Source organism: Phaenicophaeus curvirostris, chromosome 5 (genome assembly GCF_032191515.1).
Source record: "Phaenicophaeus curvirostris isolate KB17595 chromosome 5, BPBGC_Pcur_1.0, whole genome shotgun sequence".
Classification (NCBI taxonomy): domain Eukaryota; kingdom Metazoa; phylum Chordata; class Aves; order Cuculiformes; family Cuculidae; genus Phaenicophaeus; species Phaenicophaeus curvirostris.
The window spans coordinates 12,918,999-12,940,906 of NC_091396.1; the positions used below are offsets into that span (position 1 = coordinate 12,918,999).

At 47.5% G+C, this 21,908-nt stretch overlaps 1 protein-coding gene across 2 annotated transcripts; it reads left to right on the forward strand.

Annotated features, from left to right (window-relative positions):
* The first annotated feature begins 799 nt into the window (after nt 1–799).
* On the forward strand, nt 800–14,937 carry NRIP3 (nuclear receptor interacting protein 3). Of its 2 annotated transcripts, none has more exons than XM_069857601.1 (7): nt 800–1,194; nt 7,931–8,110; nt 8,831–8,913; nt 12,159–12,298; nt 12,707–12,759; nt 12,859–12,956; nt 14,281–14,937. In XM_069857601.1, the coding sequence occupies exons 1-7, from the start codon at nt 1,021–1,023 to the stop codon at nt 14,291–14,293; spliced, it is 741 nt and encodes a 246-aa protein (XP_069713702.1). In that variant the 5' UTR covers nt 800–1,020; the 3' UTR covers nt 14,294–14,937. The 2 variants fall into 2 exon arrangements, with proteins under 2 accessions (XP_069713702.1, XP_069713701.1); XM_069857600.1 differs by having other exon boundaries at nt 802–1,194; nt 14,278–14,937.
* The last annotated feature ends 6,971 nt before the right edge of the window (nt 14,938–21,908 follow it).

Sequence of the window (21,908 nt, forward strand, 5' to 3'; positions counted from 1 at the left end):
CAGTCAAATCACGCTGTACCTGACTGCTTGAGGGGTATAGGAACCAATGTAAAGCCACATTCAGGGTGTCCCAGTTTGGCTGGGGCAATTTTTGTGGCAGTCCTTACCCATCCTGGGGACCTGAGCAGACAGTGGCTGTGTGGATTGGTGCCTGCAGTGCTTCAGTGAGGCCAGTGGCATCCAGACCCTGACCTAACCCCCCCAGCCCTAGGCATAAGGCAAGCAAATCAACGTGGCCTCTTCTCCCAAGTGACAGGGAACAGGACGAGAGGGAATGGCCTCAAGCTTCGCCAGGGGAGGTTCAGGCTGGACGTTAGGAAAAAAAATTTCACAGAAAGGGTCATTGGGCAGTGGCAGAGGCTGCCCAGGGAGGTGGTTGAGTCACCTTCCCTGGAGGCGTTTAAGGCACGGGTGGATGAGGTGCTGAGGGGCATGGTTTAGTGTTTGATAGGAACGGTTGGACTCGATGATCCTGTGGGTCTCTTCCAACCTGGTGATTCTATGATTCTATGTGACTGGTTGCATTGTCTGTGTGAGGCTGCATCACCTCAGGCGTGTGGGGCAGCATCCAGGGCACTGGGTAGCCATCACCTGCTGTGACAATTCAGACTCCCTATCCAGACCAAAACCAGCTGTGCCTACAGAGCTGGCTGGGAGGTGTGCTGGTGCCCGGGGCTGTTTGCAGCTCTGCAAGCCCCACAGCAACCTCACAGGCAGAGCCTCTGTGAGGCTGCTGGGGGTCTTTGAGAGCTGTCAGATGCCTGTGGTTAGTCTCACTTTCAGGAGAGGCGGTGAGGAGGTACGTCACTGATTTATTCCCTTAGACTGAGCCTGAGCTCATCCATCGTTGTTTGTACAATGTGCCCAACCCCTCCTTTAGTCGGCAGCGCTGGCTGGAATACCTGCCGGTCTCCAAACGTCACCAGGCTCTGGTTATAAAGCACAGGCAATAGCCCATCTTCCTGGCCCCATCTCTCCGAGAGGCGCATCTTCAAGAAGCAAGCTGTTTGCGAGAGAAAGATGTTTTATTCGGGTATCCTGACAGAGCCGACAAGGAAAGAAGTAGAGATAAGGGAAGCGGCATCTCTCCGCCAGCAGAGGAGGATGAAACAGGCGGTTCAGTTTATTCACAAGGATTCTGCAGATCTCCTACCTCTGGATGGGCTGAAGAAGCTGGGGACTTCAAAAGATACTGTAAGACTTTATGATGTTTACTGGAAGGAGATTTAAGAAGCTGGTAGGGCAGTGTCTGTTTTATGTCTTCATGCCGTTTTTCTGTTAGGAAGAGAAACTAGTTCCTTGTAGAAATTGGAAAAAGCAAGGCTTTTATATGTAAAAGGAAGGGAATAGAAATATGACACCAGTTATCACCACGGTTGCTTTTTTGCTATTAGGTGCTTTCAGATGCCTGGCACTCTGATCTCAAAGCTTTTAATATTTCTTTTTTACATTTACATGAAAATAGGATACTGTTTTCAATACAAAAATCCTCTCTGAATCAGAGTAATTCAAAATGGCTTCATATAATACATACATATATACACGTAAGTTTGCCGGTGATGCATATATGCGCACAGCATATAAGCATAAATTATTTGGTGAAGTGCAGTCACTAATACTTCACAGTATAGAACTTCCAAGATTATGCTGTGATAAAGACTTATGCATGTACTTTTTTTTAAAAACGAAGATAAATAATTCTAGGTTTCAAAAATTTATATATGCAATAATGTGTGTGATTCTAGAGCTGACATACAATATTCTTCAACATGTCTAGAGGCTGAAGAATGTTTCTAAATACTAATGTGCACAAATATTTGAGATTTCTCTAACAGGAAATGTTACTTAAATGTAACAGCAGAAGTTCTGAGGTAAGGAGCAAAATCTAGAAAATATATCCTACCTAGGAAAGCTCTTTTACTTTTTTTTTCACCAATTCTTACAAAATTCTTGCACCTTGTAACACACAATATTTTCTTTTTTTTCAATGCTTGATACAGGTGGATTTAAAATAGTGAATGTTTTTATTTTTAGTAGTATAGTTTTGTTTTGTCACAACCTACCTGCTCCACTGGGTTAGGCTTGGTTCTTTCTGGCTGAGAGATGTGGCATGAGTTGGCTGTTCTCTGCAGTGTGCATGGAGGTGATTTTTTTTTTTTTTGACATCCCAAATGTTTTCAGTTGTAGGGAGTGAAGCTCTGCCCAGGAAAAGGCTTGGAAGGAGCTTCCCTGGTCACCCTTGAATGGCAGTTCTCAGTCAGGGAGCTACAAAGTGCCTTTCAGAGCATGACGGCGTTGTCATTACTCTTATCTGCAGTGTCTAAATAACACGTCATGGCTAAGCAACCCACAGTGTGCGGGGCTGAGACCCTGATGCCAGGGGTTCCTTTTCTGCCCAGGCAAGAGAGGCAACAGGTAGCAGGAGCCAGGGGCACTGAGCACTGAAGTCCTTGCCCCCACAGCAGTGAGGACCAAGTTTGGTGCCAGTGGCAGAGCATGGGGCTCCTCACTACAGCCCTGCTCACAGAAATGCCACCCAAGGTTTCCTCCATGCTCCTGTGCTGATGCCAGCCAAGCCGTGGCTGCAGCATCGCCCGTGCTGCTACCATAGCCCCTGTGAGGACAACTGCATGGGGAGCGCTCTCCAGGGATGTGCCAAAGCCCTGGGGAGGCCCACAGCTCCCAATCCTCTCCAAGGACCCATGGCATGGCAGAGGTGGGTCTCCAGCTGGGGATTAGGTGAGAACCAAGCTGGAGGGGCCAGCCCACTACAAAACCATTGTGTCCCCATGTCACAGCAAGGGGTGATGGGACAGTGGGCACATGTGGCCCCGACTAGCCTTGGCCACAGCCTCCTGCCCCATGGGACGTATGGGGAGTCCTGAAAATGGCAGCACTGGCATGTGCTCAGGATCATTTCTGCAGCCCCAGAGAAGATGCCATGAATTTCAGAGCTGTTGCAGTGGGTCATGTTGCAAAGCCACCGGCACTGCCACACTTACACTGCATGCAGCCAGGATGCAGTGAGTGTGGCTTCAAGAGGACCCACAGTGTCTCCTTGGTGCTGCAACTGCCTCGATGGCACAAGGGCTGTTCCCAGGAGTGTCTCTGAGACTGGAGAAACACCAAGAGTGTAAATGCGAGACCCCACCATGCCATTGTCCCAAGGTCCAGAAGGATTGAGTTGTGCAGTCAAAAGGCCCAGGGCATCAGGGGTATCTGCCCAGAGTGTTTGAATGCCTTTTTTGTGAATAACTGCACACCTCCTAACAATGCAACACCTATTTGTGTCTAATGCTACGTGACAGCTGTGGTGACGTGGGTAGAAGGGCTTTTGACATGACCAGTGTTATTAATGCAGGGTTTCCTACAGGGGTTTTCCAGTGGCCTCGGTGGGAGAAGGGAGGAGGTAACAGCTCCCCAGAGATGGGGACAGGTGGTGGGGACAGACCTTGCCTGCCAGGGTGATGACTGGCAGTGACCACTTCAGTTTTGAGGAGAAATCCCCCTCCTTTTGGCTGCAATGCAAGGGGTGCTGTGCACAACGAGGTAGCATTAGGTCACCAGGATGGGTGTGCTGGCATCCCCCAGCTTGTGTGCTGTTACTTGGCTCCTGAAGCATCTCTCCTGGTGAAGCCCAGTGTAGGGTGGTTTGATAAATACTTGTGATTATCTGTGCTAAGTTTCTGATAGCTTTTTGGCAGATCATTCTGGGTTGGACCAAACTCTTCTAGCTCCTCGCTCCCTTTTCATATTCCACTTTGTTTGCCTAGTATAAAACCAAACTAGAGCATAGCATACATTGGATTTGGAAAACATAGGGCATGCAGCAGAGAAATGGTTATGTTTTAATGCTTCTCTATTAGCCTCCTTCTAAAACTGAGAAAATTGGCATGAGACAGTCCTTAGCTGGGGTTTGGGCTTCCTGGCACCATAACTGTGACCCCTGCCTAACATGAGCAAGGCGTGCTGGCTGTTGGCAGCTCCTCCTTGTGCTCTGACACTTTGCCCTGAGAGCTGCCAGACGGATATGAACAATAACAAGCAACGACAAAAAAACACTTCCCCCTCTTCCAATGCCCTCTGAGCCTCCCTTGGGCACTCATGTCTTCAGTGTAGCACTGGACACTGCTGTGCCCCATCCCCTGCTCCTGCAGCTGGTGCAATGTTGCAGTTATTTGCAGTGCATTCAGTTTTCCTGTGCTTTCCCACTGCACAATTGCCAGAATTTGTTGTGTCTTGGTTAAAAAGCAAAAAGCTCCAATGTTACATATACTGTCTTGATCAGAGACCTGGCCAGTGCTTGGGTACCTTGGGGGTGCAGGAAAGCAGGGGCATCTCTTGTCCCACCTCATCCCTCTGCAAGAGGGACTGGCAGCGCCTGAGCACAGGCTATTGGTAGAAGAGGTGAATTTGGATGAAGGACGGCAAGAAGAGAGAGAAATTGATATTTCTTGAGATGAGCTCCTTTGGTGTGTGTTAAAACTCATTTGTTCTAATGTCTACATATAGAAGAGAAGGCAAACCTCCTGAGACGGGTTAGGCGAGGAGGAGGTAGTATTTTCCCTGACTTTCATCTCCATCTGAGTAAAACTGTTGTTGGCAGGTCTCATTATCCCCAGATCTAGAAGCCAAAATAGTGGGACACCTGCCAGGGGGATGGATGCTGCAAGCTACAATGATGTGCTTGCTTATAAATTAGAGAGGAACAAAACTGGACAGAATTATTTGTGGTTTTGACAAACAGTGGTAAATAGGTTCAGCAAGAGCTGGTGTCTCCACTCCCTTCTTTTAGACTATTACTGTGACATTTTAGGGGATTATAGGGTTTACAAAATCTCAGGGTTGGAAAGGGAGATATCTTACAAAAAAACCCAAATAGTCCTGATTTGTATTTATATTATGCTGAATGATACTAGGAAATAACACAATTTTTAGCACTGACACAACAGTATGCGACATTTTATTTTTGTATAAAACTTCCAACATTTTTGTCCAACGCATAGAAAGATGGTACCAGATAATCTGGGTTAATTCAAGCACCGGTCCTGGCCTTGTAGCTGGCCCATGGAGGGAGAACACAGCTGCCTTCCCCATTGCTGTCCCAGGGAGGTTTTCCTTCTCTCTCTCCCTCCTAGACATGGTCTGCTTGCAGCTTTCCAGCAAAACATATGTTTGAAAAATGTCCCCTGGCACATGATCTGTTCACCAAGTACGTATCCATCACTTGAGACATGTCCGTGACTAACATCCCTTACTCTGTTGCAACCAAGAGTCAAGGGAAATACAAGTTAAAGTGAACTAATTAATAGCCTGAGACAGGATGATGCTGCAGGGAACCTTTTCAGTCCCCTCTTGCTAGATTATTTCTGTATTGGAGACAACGTAAGCAACATTTGTCCCCCCCCAAGGCAGGATTTGCTGTGGCTTTCAGAAGAGAAAGCATTGACAAAAGACAGTCCCATTCGTGGTGGTAACTCATGTTTGCCGAGCGCTGGATTTTTTCCTTTCAGTGATGGATCCCATATAGGATTCGTAAAACCAGGGCCTGAGAAAACCTACATATGTAACCAGTTAACCATCATAGGAAGACTTGCACTAAAAAAAATGTAGGTTTAAATCAAGGGTAGATGGCAGTTAAAATAGCAATGATGAGCATGCTGGTGACTTGTTCTTCTCCAGCCTGTTCTTTCAAAGGTATTTGGCAATGCGATAGAGGCCAGGCAGATCAGAAGAACATCCAGACTGTCCTGGATGATGTCATTCAGAACTTTCTTCCAGTCCCAACTGAGCAAGGCTGAGCACAACGAGGTGACTTCTGTGCGGCAGGCTATCTCCTGGCCACCTGGAATCTTCACCCATCTACTTTTCCAATCCCGTATTCCAATTTTTTTTGATGATATGAAGAATTAGTCCTCCAGATGCGTGCCTGTGGTGTACGCAAACATAAAATGTAAGAAGAACGTGCCATCCACTGTCAGCAAACCCTGGCTTGCATTTTTACTCAAGTGAGAAGCTTTGTAAGTGATCACAGTGCTCACTGTGCACCTACGGCTTCTGTCTCATGTAATGGAGCCCTCACTTCCAAACCAATTTGCTTGCCCCTTGCCCTTCATAAGTGGAGCCAGTCTGCCTGCCTTAAATCTAGTTAAGTAGTGCTGGTTTCTGCTTTTTAGTCTCACTGGGAAGGTGATGGTCTCTAGAGCAGTGCTGGAGCTTTGTTGCTTTTTGTGTGTGAAGGAGTCAGCACAATGTTGGATCTATTTTCTCCCTCTGGCTGGGAGAATGGCTATGTTATTGCCCTTACACAGGACATGCTCTCTAGCTATTGGTCAGACACAGAACCTGCAACTGAAAATGGTAATGAAATCTTATTTCCTTTCAAGTCACACGTTGTATGTAGAAGTAAGAATGGTAAAAAGTGGGGAGAAAAGGAGATGGAGTGTTCCAGTGACCACTGGTGTTGGCTGCATCTACCCGATCTCGTCAGTCAGGTCCAGTTTAACTGCCTCTGTTGTGCCTGCAGCAGGATCTGAAGTACTAACGTGGCTGCAGTTATTTTAGGATAATGCCAAGTTAGATTAGCCTTTTGTAAGGGCTGTTATTTAACATGCTGCACAGATTATTTTAAAGATGAGAGGCTGCACACAAGGATATGCACTGACTGACTTGGGGAAACACAGCCTGAGTTTTTCAGTTATCTGATCCCATTGAAATTCCCTCAGGATGAGGAATTTGCTGGTTTAGCTGTCTCTGCAGACACACAGGCTCATTTAATATGAATAAAAAAACTCAAGAATAAGCCAGTAAGAAGGTCTTACTGTGGACAAATTAAAATCAGAAGGGAAAGGGCAGTAATGGAGGGAGAGATTAGCCAGGCAGAGAAATGAACAGATAATCAAGCAGAGTTATTTCACCTCCAGCAGAGCATGTGCATCCATCCATGACGAACATTAAACATAAAAAGGCTTTTGGGAAAGCAGTTGGAGGAGATTTTGAGAGGCAACATGCTTCTTGCAGAGCAAATGGAAATGACAGAGAAAGTGAGAAGCTGCCATACAAAGCTGGGGGAACACATATCTACCTACTTCAGACGATACCTCTTCCCCTCCTCTCCTTTCCCTCCTGTGGCGCAGCACCCAGGATTGGTCCCATCTATTCACCCTTGGAAGCTAAATGAAAGTGCAGAGGGAAGAGAGATGCAGGGCAATTTTAGCCCAAATTCTAATTTAAAGGCTAGGCCAGGTCTGACAGCAACTGTAGCTCTGTTCTTGGAGTTGTGCCTTCTTCACTCGCACCTGTAAGAACTAATGCACAGGCACCCAAATCAACTTCTTAAATTCTGTGTTAATTCATGCAAAGAGCATCACTGCAGGTGGAGGCTGAACATGAGTATTTCCTATGCCAGCAATGCCAGTGCTCAAAGAAAGCATCTGCATTCCTTCAGTAAGTCTATATACCTTTTTCCACACTTAGGTAGTACATGTAATAGGAAAGGCTTTTTGTTACCTCTTAAGTTTTCACATCACTGCAGAATTCTCAATGTCCTCATCAATAGATGAGGGCAACCGCAGCTTGGAAAAGTCTGACTTGTTTTGATTCCTATATGAAATCAAATCTTGAATTTGAGTTTGGAAACAAAGGGATCCCTTTACATTTTAGTTAATATTTTGAAAGGTTTATTCCCTCACCAATATAAAGTAGTTCTCTTTAGTCAAAGCCAGGTAAGCCAGAGCTGGCAGGAGAGCAAATAGCTGTAGGCTAGGAAGAGTACATGTAGTCTGGGAATCGGGAGAATGAGACTTCAGGGCATCCCTCCCATGAGAGCAGCGCTGGCCTGCAGGCACCACAAGCAGGCTGGTGATGCAGGTCACTTTGTGGCTTTCCTCTGAATTCACCCTGCTCTTCTCCATGTGTTTTTTTCTTAAAGCAACCACATAACATACTGCAGAAGCGCCTGATGGAGACAAATTTATCAAAATTACGAAGCAGTCGAGGCAGCTGGACTCCGAAGAGTGATATCTCAGTGCAGACTAACAAGCTGAATCAAACCAAACTGGGCATCTCAGGGAAAACAGAGGACGAGTTGCTCATAGTGGTGAGCTGCCAGGTAATAGTCCCTCCACAGCCTTCTGTTTTTTTTTTTTCCTCCCAATTTTTATTTCTGACCATCTCAAGTGGTGCTCTGGTTCTCTGTGTTTCCTGATTAGGATTGCACTTCACCAGGGCTGTCACAGCTGTGGGGCTGCTCTGCCTTTGCAGCTCAGGGCTGCTGTGGCATGGGTGCCCACCTGCATATCAGAGAGAAAACTGATCTGATGGATGTTCTCCCTTGGACATCAGGGTGGAGGGAGCAGCCAGGCTGGGGCAGCACGCTGAAATGCTGAGGAGTAATTATCCACAGCAAATCCCTGTGCTCACAGCCAACTTGTTTCCCTCAAGTGCCATCCCTCTTTTCTTTCCCCAAGAGTAATTTCCCATTTCTCCTCCTTATCCCATGCTCTTTTGTATTTTCTGCTCTCCACAATACCCCTTCCTGCCTGAGGCTTGGCCCTTCTGCTCTTTGCAGGGGCAGATGCTGTTGGGAAGTGCTCAGGACCCAACACCACTTTGTTTAATAGCACCACCTTACTCAAAAAGCAGCTCAAGAGCCAGCTCTTGGGTGCCTATGGCAGAGATGACAACTTGTGTGCAGTGGATTGTGGATGGGCTGGTGCAAGGAGATGTTGGCATTTTGGTAGGGAGAGGTGTGTGCAGAGCAGAGACCCTGGGCACCCTGCACTTATCCCGCCTCCCACATGTCATCTCCCATCTCTGCTTGCTCTTGCAGTGTGAGGGGAAGGAGCTGAAGGCTGTAGTGGACACCGGCTCACAGCACAACCTCATCTCATCTGCCTGCCTGGACAGGCTAGGGTAAATATCCATCTGGATTTCTGTTTTGTGGGAACTCGTGGCACCTGGCAGCACAGGCAGTGCTCCTGGGGCTGGGGCTTTGCTCCGGCCAGCAATGGTCATGCTTGAAGGCAGCACTTTGGGCTGTGCCCAGGCAAGACCCAGAGTCTCCTATTACAATCAAATCAGGGCTTACTGATCCTTAAATGCCCCTGTGGGAGCTGAAACAGAAAACCACTTTTGCCAACCTATTCACCTCTGAGTAAATCCCTTCAGAAAGCTGGATGCATTTCTAGTTTTTCAGTGCCTGCCTGTTGTTTGTTGCTCGGTGCCTCGCAGAACAGCTGAAATCCCCCCTGGCCTTCTGTGTCCCCAGGGCAGGTGTGAGGCTGGCCCCAGCAGTTGTATGGTTGCATACAAGCGTGTGCTAAAAAATAGCTGTCTGATGCTACTCTCAGTAACAAATTTCTCCCTGTTGAAGGGAAAGGAGATGGGTTTGTGTAGTGTTAGAAAGCTGACTGCCAGCCATTCACAGCAAAACTCCCCCTGATCTCTGGGGAGGAGGATCAGGGATCAGCTCACAAGGTATCTAGGAGGTTTGGCACTTTATTCCCATGGAGTCTTTGCTTTTTATCACTGACTTGCAGTGATTATGCAGAAAACAATTGCAGTTGCTCCCTGAGCGCTGCTGCATGGCCTTGGATGAATGGTGACTGTTTTCTGTCCAGACAGTAATTACTTCTTTGCACAGCAGTGTTTAGTGGCTGGAAGGTGGCTCTGCTTACTACAAACTTGTCACAAACTGTGGAGCTACACAGCCTGGTGAATGGATGATAACAACGCATGTGGTGGGGTCTCATCCTGCTAAGATATTGAATTGGCTGCTTGACAAGACACATCCAAGCCACACAGCGATGCTCTGTGAGAGCTTGCCTGCTCTCTGTGTTACTCATGTAGTTTTTGCAGCACTGGTCTGTTTCAGCAGTCCTGCCCTTCAAAGAGCACTTAGGAAATAGGTTCCGGCCAGTTTCTGCTCTCAGGTTGTGGGGGTTTCTCTCCTGATTAGAGTGAAGCCACTTTTGTGGCCACTGCAGTGAAAAGGCTCACATTCTCCACAGTGTTTCTCATGAGCAATGAGAGAACTTTGCTTCCTGCTAGGTGGGACCCTGTGGATACCAGGGTGTGCAGGAGCTACATCGCGTGCACAGGCAGACAGTATGGCCAGAGTGACAGCCCAGTCTATCCCATCCCACCGACATGAGCTGCCAGCTGAGGCGTGCAGCAAGAAGGGCTGTGCTGCAGGCAGCTTCCTCCAGCTTCTTTGCTGTTTGCATTTGTGGGAACATAAACTAAAGCTAGATTAAAAAAGCAGGTTAAAACCAGGGCTTTGATGCCTGGCTCACTCTGCTGTCGCTGCGGTAGGTCCTGTGTGACAACAGGCACTGCTCCAGGATGTTTTACTTCAAAGCAGCCCAGTGCGTGTGGCAGTGATAAAACATGTGTTTTTTTTAAAACCAGCCCTGTAAAGCAGCTGGGAAGAAGCGTGCTGAGTGATTTTTTGTTCTTGTTCCTGCCAGGGCAGGAGGGGCCCTGCAGTGTGCTTTGCTGGGCACTGCTGCCTGCAGTTGAGACTCGACAGCTCTGGGGAAGGGCTCTACTGCTGAGGTCTCTGGGAGTTCAACATGTAAAAAGAGCCTTTTAAAAAACATATTTTTGATCTTGTCATGGTGTTGTTCAAGTTCTTCCCCTCGCCACCAAGAGAAGTTGTGGGGCTAGCTTGCAGGTTGCCACAGCGTAAGAATCACTCCTCAGAGATGTAGGTGCAGCTGCTGTGTGAGCAGTTCTGGTTGCTGCACACTGCTGGGGACTTTCCACTTTCAAACCTATCTCCAGGATGTGTCACTGCATCAGTGGTTTTCCTCACCATGCTGCAGTCTCCTGGCCAGCTTTCAGCCATGCATTCCCCACTTGCTGTCCGTCCATCCATCTTTGGGTCAATCTCAGCTGTGATTAAATACTTTCCTGAAGGTGGCTTTACTCTGTCCCCTCCCTGTAGTCTCTCTGCAGCCCTTGTCACACCTGGGAAAACTATCTGGGCCAGTAGGTGCCTGAGCGAGGAGCCGTTTCCTGCTGTATCTCAGCACCGTTCAGCTCCTGGCTCCAGCGCTGTGGCCTGGGCCCTGCAGCAGGGAGAAACTAGAAGGAAGCAGAGACCACAGCTAAAGGCTGCACGTCTTCCCTTCGGTGGATAGAGAAGCCATTGGAGTTGGCTGCATCCAAAAAAGCCACTCCAATGTGTCTTCAGTAAAGCCAGTGCAGGGCCAAGGAGCTCATAAACTTCTTGATATATTCACGTAAGCATTTTTAAGGTCACTCCCTAAGGGAAAGGACAGAGGCTCCTTCTCTCTGCTACCTCTCCTGGTCTTTGTACCTGTGCTAAACAGTGTGGGCAATCCCCACCTCAGTCCCAGGGCATCTGCCTCTGAGAGGGGCTGCCCCCCTGGAACAGACAGACAGACAGACACGCACTGCTGCAGTGCAGCTCAACAGAAAGGTACCTCGAACAGCTAAAACGGATCCAGCTTTTATCTGAGGGAGAGACCACACCTCAGACTGCCTTTCCATTGCCTTCTTGTCCCATTTAAAAAAGAAACTGAAGCTAAATAATTAATCAGTGTTCTCAAACTAGTTCATGGAGTGTAGACAGAAGAAATGACTGTACCTGAGATATCCCTGACACCTTTTTCTCCTTTTCTCAGGCTGAATGTGTCTGCTCTGTCCCCCTAAGGAAACCCAGCAGCAGCACCCACTGGCAAGTGTGGGTTGGCCGTGCTGCCCTTGCTGCGAGGTGTGGAGACACAGTGTCAGTGGCTCCACTGGTGGAAGCCAGAGTGAGGTGTCCCTTCCTCACACCTCATTAAATTAGATGCAATTTTAGATTAGCAGCTTCCCCAGGTCTTGAGGAAAGGTAGGGAAAAAGATTTCTTGGGCAGAAAGCAAAAGCTAGTGAGGAGCTTTGCTCAAGGCAAGGGCTGACACAGCTCCAGGACTGCATCGAGTGTTGTGTTATGGTCTGGTGTGGGTGTAAGCTGCTGGCTGTATGCAGAGCATCACAGGAAACCTACCAAGAAAGTGCCTTTCCAATAATGGCTTGGTAATATGAGCAAGTTAAGAGCTCTTCAGGTGTAAGTATCCTTCAAGTACTGTTTTGCCAGAGCAGCAAATTGACCATGGCCATTTCACATCAGAAGTGTTTTCAATGACAGGTTAAAGGAGCATTTTAAAGCACTGCCCAGTGAAGATGAGATGGTTTCATTGCCATACAAGGTGAAGGTGATCGGCCAGATCGAGAGCCTCTCCCTCACGGTGGGAGCGGTCCCCGTGGAGTGCGCTGCCCTCGTCGTGGGTGAGTGTGTGTGCTCCTCTAGTCCCCCTGCATTTGGGCTGGGGCTCTACCTCTTGGGGGGTAAAAAAAGCTTCAGAAACACATTAACATTAAAACAGAAATAATGCTTTTTTTCCAATAAAAATCCCCATTGGCTCTTCAGATGGAGGGAGGGAAAAAGGATGCATTCAGTGGGGCCACACTGATGGCACCAGGCGTGTGGTTTGCTGTGCAATGGAGCAGCCACCATGCCTCTCTGCAGGCGCATCCTGCTGCCCTCGTTTGATCATGTTGCCCTCTGGAGTAACTCGGTTCCATTATAAACAGAGTTTTATTTAGCAGAGCAGCCATGAAGGAAGAATGGATTTGCTTACAAAAAACATGGGAGATCATTTTGAATGTATAAATCTGAATGTTCCTTTTTTTCAGAAGACAGTGAGAAACCCTTCTCCTTTGGGCTGCAGACGCTGAAATCTCTGAAGGTAGGGAGTTTCCAGCAGGACTCTCACCCATGCTGGGGGAGCCGTGACCATGCTGAATTGCAGTTTTCCCTCTTATCTAAAGGTATTTATTCTCTACAGTGCGTCATAAACATGGAGAAGAACCATCTCGTTCTGGGGAAGATGGACAGGGAAGAAATCCCGTTTGTGTGCAGCAGCAGTGCTGTGGAGGGAGAGCAGTAAGTTGGGTGGGGAGGCGAACTGAGCTTGGTGGCAGTGTTCCCAGCACAGCCGCACAGGATCCCCCAGACCCCTGCTGCAGGCGAGGAGGACCTCACTGGCACCAGCACAAATTGTTTTCATCGGCTCATTGAGCTTTGAATCAGAGGGTCTGGCTTTTTCAAGCAGCCTTTTTCAGCTTTTGCTGCTTTTTCTCCAGTAAGCATTGTACAGCAAAGCGGTTGTCTGCAAAGACACGTGCAGGGAAGTGCCTTATGAAACATATTTTTTGGAGGTCAATAGGAAAACTCCTTGAGCACTGTTTTGAGAATGTTCCTAAAAAAAATCTTATAATGGAAAATATTTACAAAGTAAGCCCGCACAGCTGTTTTACACAGTGTAGGGGAAAGAGATCCTGCCTCAGGATAATGCTGTTGTTGCTTCTCCCTGCATTGGCTTTGCTGACCTTCTGCCAGCTGCTCCTAGTATCCTGGACCTTTTCAGCCTTATCTCTTCATAGGAAATATGTTCTGTCCACTTTGGTACATCCTAAGTGTGTCTAACTTGTGCCAGGTGGCTTGGCAGCTGCAGGCAGGGCAATCCCTCTCCTTCCAGGCGCTGCATGCGGCTCCTCCTTACTGAGCACTGTGGAAAAGAGTTGTGTCGCTGGCTCCTGCCTCTGACTTACGAAACCAGCAAGCGCTGGGTGCCTGAGAGAGGGGGATTTGCACTTATGTGACTCTCTCGCTTTGCAGGCAGCACTCGTGGTTGCTCTGCAATGAATGCTGCAGACACAGCCAATTAAAAAAGGTTTGCTCACTGCATAAGAAAGCATCTTTTCTGGAGAATGTAGAGCAGCTTCATCTTTAGTTGCCTGTCATGACCAGCCACAGCCTTTTTGAACATCCTGCAACCCCCGTGCTGCTTGAGCCTCCTGTCTCTGGCACCACAGAGCTCAAGGAACCTGAGTGGGAGCGGGTGGGAAGGAGTAGACCTTCCTCAGCTGATTCTTTTTATGCTCCTTGGGGAGTGCACAAGAGATCACAGAATGACAGAATTGCTTATGTTGGACGTTTAAGATTATCAAGTCCAACCATAAACCTAACACTCACAAGTTAGCACCTGGTACAGCACCTCAGGGAAACTGTTCTGCAGCACAAAACTGCAAGATATTTTCCCTGTCTCCTTTGAAATGGGGATGCGAAAGGCACAGTGTAGTTCTGTTACCACGGCCGTGATGAATTATTTCTTGGTACAGCATTCAAAGCCAAATTTTGCTGCCTTTTTTTTTCCTCTGTGAAAATCGCCTGTTTTATCGAATGTCATTTCCTTCTTTTTCAGCAGTTCAGAGGCATAAAGAGAAATTGAAACACCATCCCCACACAAGAGCTTGACATCAAAGAAACCCCGTGCAGCTGTTCCAGATAAAACAGCAGCGTGCTGCTTTCAAAACACTTATACTAGGCTACAGCTTGAGTAGAGATAAATGAAATAGCCAGTAGCCAGTAATTTAGAGATACTGTCATGTTTATCTATGGGTTTTGAGAAACAAATGTGTGCTTACTTTCTGGATTTTTCTATATAGTGTCCTTTTTATTACAAACAGTTGGATAAAAAAAAACTTAAGAATTTCTTCTGATCAGAAAAATACTTTTTATAGTGGCCTCGTATGAGTAATTGTATTTAGCTGTGATTAGAGGCTATCAGAATGAAGTTTTTATTAATGATTTTTCCAGGGGCTAAGCATTTATATTGACTTAATTGATGTTGCCACATTCAAATGGCCATTACCAGTAAGATGCTCAGAGTAAAATTACAGTGCTAATATGACCTAGGAATTATAGCTCATCCTGTTAGCTTAGTATCGTTGCCATGTAATTAGGGATGCAACTGCTGGCTTGATGAGAAAGGGCAATTACAGAATAATTAATGAGTTACAGGCTTCTCTGCAGTGGTGTGGCAGAAGCACAGAAACAGGGTTTGGGGGGCTCCTGGGGTGATCTCCCTCTGCCCCCAGCTTGCTGTGGAGCTAGTGCCTGTGGCAGCCCTGCCTCACTGGGGCTCAGAACCCCCTGAGGAGGGATCCTCCAGGCAGGTCTTGGCTGTCCTCCCAGTAGGATTAGTCAGGAAAACTAATCATTGTGTCGAGCCAAAAAGCAACAAACAAGCACAAAAGTATGTTGTCCAGAAAGCAGCAGATACAGAGCCTTATTGGTATGTCATGAACCACAGGGCCCACTGTGCCCTCAGTTCTCTCCTGCCGACAGAACCGGTGGTGCCACCACCTGCCTGCTCAGCACCCAGCCTGAAGCATCAGGAGCACCCTGACCACATGCTGGTTCGGGTTATCGACTCCAGCTGGACTTCAATGTTGCTGCCAGAAATGCCATATTTTTTATATCTATCTGCAAACTTACTAGGATTTTAAGAACAGCAGTCACCTTGGTCACCCTCAGGGCAGGTAGGAGTTTTCACCTCGACAAACATTTCATTCTGTGTTTCTGTCTTGTAGCGGTAGGGTTGCTGCTTCATGTGCTGCTCACTCGCAGGGCAGAACAAATATATTGCTTGGGGGAGCCTGGCCTCATACAAAAGCAGTTTTCTAGGTTTTTAATAGCTAATGGGAATTAATTAGTGTCATCTGCTGAAGAGGCATCTTTAAAATTCAGAATAATCTCCTTGTGATGTTTTGCATAGGCTGATGGCCAGCCCAGCTGCAGCGGGATCCACAAGAGCTAGTAAGATGTGTGCCACAGGAGCAGGAGCACTGCCCTGGCAGCTCTTACTTAGCAAAAGCCCTTTGGCCCCGGTCAGGCACAGGCTGCAGTGAGCTCTGCTGGGCTGTGCATTCTCCTGTAGGGATTCAAGTGGCTGTGCACTTCCCCACAGACATTAATGGGCCGCTTGCCCAGGCATCCTGCAGTGCTTAGCATCCACCACAAGCACTGATGATGTTGGCATTTCCACTTAGGAAATGTCTTGGCAGCCCTTTGTGAGCACCAGTAGCTCTTGTCATCTCGTGGCCATAGGCTGAGGTCTGGAGCCTGTCCCGCAAGCCAGACTCTGGACAGTGTTAGCCAGTCTGTGTCTAGTAACTCCATCTCATGCCTGCCATGGCATCTATGCTGGAGCTTTGTCTCCTGCAGTGGGTTTGAACCTCTTTTCAATATTGGGTATGACTAGCCAATCTGAACTATCTGTATTTTGAGCTATTTTCTATTTTGGTGGTAGGTTTCAGTGCTTTCTCTACATACAGTATTTTATATAACACAGCTCTATATACATATTATATATTTACAGGGTTGGGCTGCTCAGGGCAGTCCCACTAGAGTGCTGTAGAAATATTTAACTATATATGAAAGATATTTGATTATTTTATATGCTATGAGTTTGGTATTTTGGTACTTCTTTCTTTCCGTGCTTAGTCCTGTGCTAAATGTCAAATTAAATCTAAATAAAGTTAAATTGTTATTGCTGTTTATTTGCCTGTACTCTGGATATGCTACATATTTGTTTTCAGTGCACTTCTCTACTGACAACAGGAGTTCATTTCAGTCTTTACTCTGACAGGGCTCCACAGTGCTTTTGTGATTGTGTCAGGAATCGCTGTTGGATTGTATGGAGAACAACAGTGGAGATGTGCTACCTAGGGAGGCTAAATGGCAGAGGGCACTTGTGGTAAAATGTGAGCATTTGAAATCCGAGCCTTTTGTTGCCATGAATTTCTGTCCCAAAGGAGGTATGGAATCCAGCTTGTGCTGTTTTGAATTTTACCCTTTGGAAAGCTGAGTTTGTCTCTGCCACGCGTGGCTTGCTCGCTGGGGCAATGCCAGCAGTGCAGGGGGATGTGAAGGAGACTTCCTAAACTTTATGAAGCTGGGAGAGAAAGTGATCAGAGCAAAAGACGGGTAAATTGCGTCCAATAGTTATGTGACCACAAAGAGAAGAGCGGAGTCCTGAGATTGGGGTCTTCCCCAAAACTTTGGCTTTGGATTTAGGGGCTTGCTGTCTCTGCCAAGGTAGGCTTTAGGCTGCTTCACTAGTAGTTTCTCTCTCTTCCTGATGAGAAATTATCCTTTTGCCAGCTCAAAGCCCAATATTACAAACCTTTGGTGGAGCAGCAACCTCCAAGCCTTGTAAAAGTGGCTCCCCTCAGCCCTGGGCTGCCTTTCTCTGCGTGAAAAGAAACCAGACTCCAACATTAAAGTGGAGAAAAAATAAGGATAAACATATGGACAAAAATAACTTCTTGTGCTTCCTGGAGCTGCTGTGGGTTTGTAGACTTACTCAGCTGTTCCCAATGCTGGAGAGCAGAGTCCTGGCACACATAAATGAAAAATCAATGGGCAAAATTTCATCCCTTCAGCACAGAGGGGGATTAGCCCTGGTGCCAGTGGCACCACTTTCAGGGGTGGCTCCTTTGAGCGAGATGCTCTGCAAGACAGGACAGCTGCTATAGGAGAAAGGCACTTTACGCAACCCAGAGGGCTTGTAGACTGTGGAAAGTAACATCAGATCCCTGTATCTGCACAAGCACTTACATGGCCATAAAGGTAAAGGGTAAAGCAGCTGAGTGTTGCAAACCAAATAGACAAGCCCTGGGTGCTTGCTCTCACTTACCTCCAGTGCGTATGCCTATGCACCTTTGGGAATCTTTCCCCAACATGGGTTTGCAGGAAGCCTGGGCATGGCTCTGCAGCCAAAGGACCTACTGCCTCGGCAGGTGGCTCTGAAACAGAGGAGAGGGCAACGCCTGAAAATATCTGGGATGAGAAGGACTCAGGAGATAAAAAGACAGCTCTGAGTGGCTGTTAGGAGAAGCCCCTGGGGTGGCAGAGGGTTTTGTTGAATGATTTATGCCCCAGCTGGTGAGGGCTGTCACACAGCAAACAAACATATCACAGGTGAGGACAAGCACAAAACCCCCAAGCAGCCTAAGGGAACGTTAGCCAGCCGGTCCTTGGCCAGAGGGCTCCACAGCACTATCACTTGTACTCATGTAGTCAGCACAGCGAGGTGGAACAAAACATCTGTGTTCCACAATGCCTTGTCTTCATTTTGGTCATGCCTAAAGAGATGAGGCATGCAAAGAGGAGGACATTAACAGGAATCTTAGCAGGTCCATTGCTTCAAAATCTGGTAGATTGTCTAGAGTCTTCGCGGTTGGCTCCTGCAGTTAAGAAGGCCCATGTGATTAAGACATCAGTGCTCATCTGGACAGCTGGTGGAGACTCCCAATTCAAGTTTATGTTTCAGTGTGATACATCTGAGGTCACACAGGCAAACAGTAGCAAAGGAGGAGCACCCCGGGGGCTGCAGAGTGGGCCTCTCCCCATGAACCTACCACCACATTGGTCCAAGCAGCTATGAAGCTGACTGTCCAGTGTAACTCTTTCTGAACTTGCTGCTCTGCAGCAATACTTGCTGCTGATCTGAGTAGAAAGTCAGAGGGCTTTGCCAGGAGTAGCCCTACAGCAACATTACTCACACGCATTTTGTATCCTGCTGAGATCTACCAATGGTTTTTCATTCCCTCTGCCAGCAGAGCAGCTGATTAGACAAGACTTGCTGGAGCATCTCTCCACAGCTATCTGCTGAGTAATCTTGTTATCTAATAGTTCTCCAGGGAGGTCCTTTTTATGGGCTTTTCTATTACTGTTTTGCTGATGATAATGTGATGATCAACATGTTGTGAAAGCAGTTCTGAGTCGTATGTCTCAGAAGCAAATAGCTAGATGACTTATTTTGACATAACCATACGTCTTAGGGATGTACATTGCTTGATTTATTTTACGGGGCAAACATCAGCCTGTATTGCTTTATCACCTGCTTGCTTAATAGATGGAGGTCAGGTACTGTGTTTCCATCAGCCAAAATCTGCCTCTTTAGGTAAGCTGAGTTTTCTTTTTTCCCTTTTTTCATGGGCTGTGCACTGCTCAGGCACCTCAGCCATGCACTGGTCTGCTCTGTTAACAAACACATCACTGACGAAAGACTACAGACTCTGGAAATGACACTGCAGATATTGGTTACATCTCTAGAGATGGCCTTGCTGAAAAGGCAATTGATTTAATGATTTGTTACTGGAGTGGTGCTGCCGCCACTTCCCCAGGCTGAGACTTCATCACTCGCAAAGTGGGTGTGAAACTAGTCAATAACCTAAAAATGCTGGGAGTTCAGGAATAACAGGAAGCTGTGGCAGTGGGAGAACCAGCTGGGGGAACGCTGCAGGGTTTTTCTTTCTCGTTTTTTGAATGCGGCAGGATTGATGCCTGGGGTTCAGGAGAGAGTGATCTGCTCAGTGGCTGCCCCCGCTGTGACATGCAGTTGGACTCTCCACAAAAGCACTGCCAGTCACACAAGGGGAAGAGGTGCAAAGCTACACGCTCACTGCATGCAAAACTGCTGAGTATCCTAGAAACAGGTGATGTATCTGCAGAAGGTGAGGAGCTCTTAATGCCGCTTCGGCCCTGCGTGTCTCGCTTCTGCTGTCCACGTGTTCCCCCTCGGCAGTGGCAGGGCCAGCACTGATTTTCCTGCTCACCTCCTTTCACCTCTCTTTCTCACAGACTGGAAAAAACAACCTTCTTCCTGCAGTGGACACTGCTACTGCAGGTGAAGAAACAGCTACCACCCCGAGGTGTCTTTGGGGGGTTCATTGCTTGCAGGGCTGATGAAGCCAGCACCAGCCCCGTGCCCTGTGCCATGGTGTCTGTCAGGGCCGTGCTGCTGTTTGTTTGCTGGCCCGAGCTGTGGCTGCAGCATCCTCATGCTCTCACTGGGCAGGACACCCATGGGTGACATGGGTGCCTTATGAGGAATGGCTGAAAGAGCTGGGGTTGTTTAGCCTGGAGAAGAAGAGGCTGAGGGGAGACCTCATTGCTCTCTACAACTACCTGAAAGGACGTTGTAGAGAGGAGGGTGCTGGCCTCTTCTCCCAAGTGACAGGGGGACAGGACAAGAGGGAATGGCCTCAAGCTTCACCAGGGGAGGTTCAGGCTGGACGTTAGGAAAAAATGTTTCACAGAAAGGGTCATTGGGCAGTGGCAGAGGCTGCCCAGGGAGGTGGTTGATTCACCTTCCCTGGAGGTGTTTAAGGCACGGATGGACGAGGCACTGAGGGGCATGGTTTAGTGTTTGATAGGAATGGTTGGACTCGATGATCCTGTGGGTCTCTTCCAACCTGGTGATTCTATGGTTCTATGATTCTATGACATTGTAGGTGCGTAAACCTGGTGCCCTAGCTTGGTGGCAGAAAAAAAGGTAGTAGTTGCTCCCAGCAGGATATGATGCACTAAGAGAGGGCTGCCAGGAACACTGGGGCAAGAAACCTGGGCCCGGGCAGCTGAAAACTCACTCTGCTGTAAGTAATGGTAGGCAGGGCTAAGTACCCCTGTTACCTGCAACCCTGTGGTGCAAAACTGGCTGCTGCATTTTCCAGGCATTGCCAGCTGGGGAGCGTTTCAATGGCAACACAGGTAAAGGCAGTGTTGAAAAACACTGCTTAAGGGAAAGAGCAACATTGAGACCTGTGTTCTCAATGAGAAAAAAACATACATTTTAAAGTGTTGCTATAAACCCCAGTCCTCTGTTCCTCCCCAAACAGATCAGATAGAGAAAGGCAAGCGTTCAGGCACTCACTGGCTGCAAAACACACTGAGTCACAAAGAACAAGGGCAAACAGGCTCCATCTGAGAAACTCTGCAACACCAGATGGCTCTGGCTATTAATTTGAAAAGGAAAAATGTAATTGGGGGCGATTCATTGGTCTTCCATAGTTCAAAAATCAAAAAACACATAAAATCCCTGAGTAGGTGACAAAGACTAGCATGAGTGCACTGCAGCCCAGTGACCTGGTTTTATCCAGGCCAACAGAGACCACAACACATAAAAAAATGATCAGGATTTTGCCACTAGCCTTTTCAGGTCCTGACAGAGAATGAAAAAACCCATAATTGGGCAAAATATGACTGGCATAACAGGGAAACTAGGTCTCAACAGTGCAGATGTCTGAGAATCCAGTAAAGTGGATCTGCTGTGAGTGGTGTCCTGGGAAGCGTTGTTTGGCCTTCTGGGCTGGCAGGTTTAGAGATGAAATCTGTGGACTTCAAGCTCCTTCTGCTCACAGAGAGCTCCTCTACTGAAAGCTTCTTATTGTAGGCTTCAATGACATTTTTTGGATTGACTTTTTGGGTTAACAGAAGGGGAAAATGGGCTCTTGTTCCTTCAGAAGGAGATGACAGTGTATTTTTAAAAACAAATTATGTATGAGGGCTAATTAACTTGGCATTTACAGCTTAGCATTCTCCTAGATGAATTTGCTCCAACCGAGACCACATTTTGTTGCAAGGAACCTTCTGCCTAGCATCTCTTTCCTCCTGCTGCTTCATATGCTACAATATGAAGGTCACGAGGCATTTTCTAATGCTCCGCTCAGTGCCTTCCAATTCAGTAATAAGTAAAGCAGAGATCTCAGGTACAGTTTAGCTGTCAGGGCTCAAACATCTCTCAGTGTGGCTCCTTATGGTCCTAGTCAATGTTTTAACTCCTGAAAAGAGCCTAGTGGGACTGGTTGCTAGAGGAGCTTGCTACAGATCAATGATTTAAACAGTGGAGATGCTATTGTTTCTGCTAAGTGTAGAGAAGAGCTCTGAAATGGTCATACTAAGGAGGGAAAGGACACTACCTAGGTGAAGAGTCTATCTCCTTCTCCAGCACTATGGCTCTGCTAAATAATTTACTTTCTGAGCATCCTCTAGTTGTGGTTAGCAGGCTGGGAGGGTAGACCCTCTGCATGGGCAGGGCAGGCAAAAAAATCTGGCCTTGCTACTGCAGGACCTCTGGTTGCTGTTGAGGTGTGCAGGACACCTGTGTAACCATGGAAACTCCAAAGTTCTGTTTGTCTTTGCGTGTGCTGTTAGGTAGCACAACAGGGCAGCACTCATGCCACTCACTAGGGAAACACAGCCAAA

What these genes read in the sequence shown, in the direction of transcription:
- NRIP3 (XM_069857600.1), top strand. Translation starts at nt 1,021, where the DNA reads ATGTTTTATTCGGGTATCCTGACAGAGCCGACAAGGAAAGAAGTAGAG. An exon ending in TGGGGACTTCAAAAGATACT is followed by an intron (nt 1,195 to 7,930) that starts GTAAGACTTTAT and finishes TTTTTCTTAAAG; the next exon opens with CAACCACATAACATACTGCA. An exon ending in GCCTGCCTGGACAGGCTAGG is followed by an intron (nt 8,914 to 12,158) that starts GTAAATATCCAT and finishes TTTCAATGACAG; the next exon opens with GTTAAAGGAGCATTTTAAAG.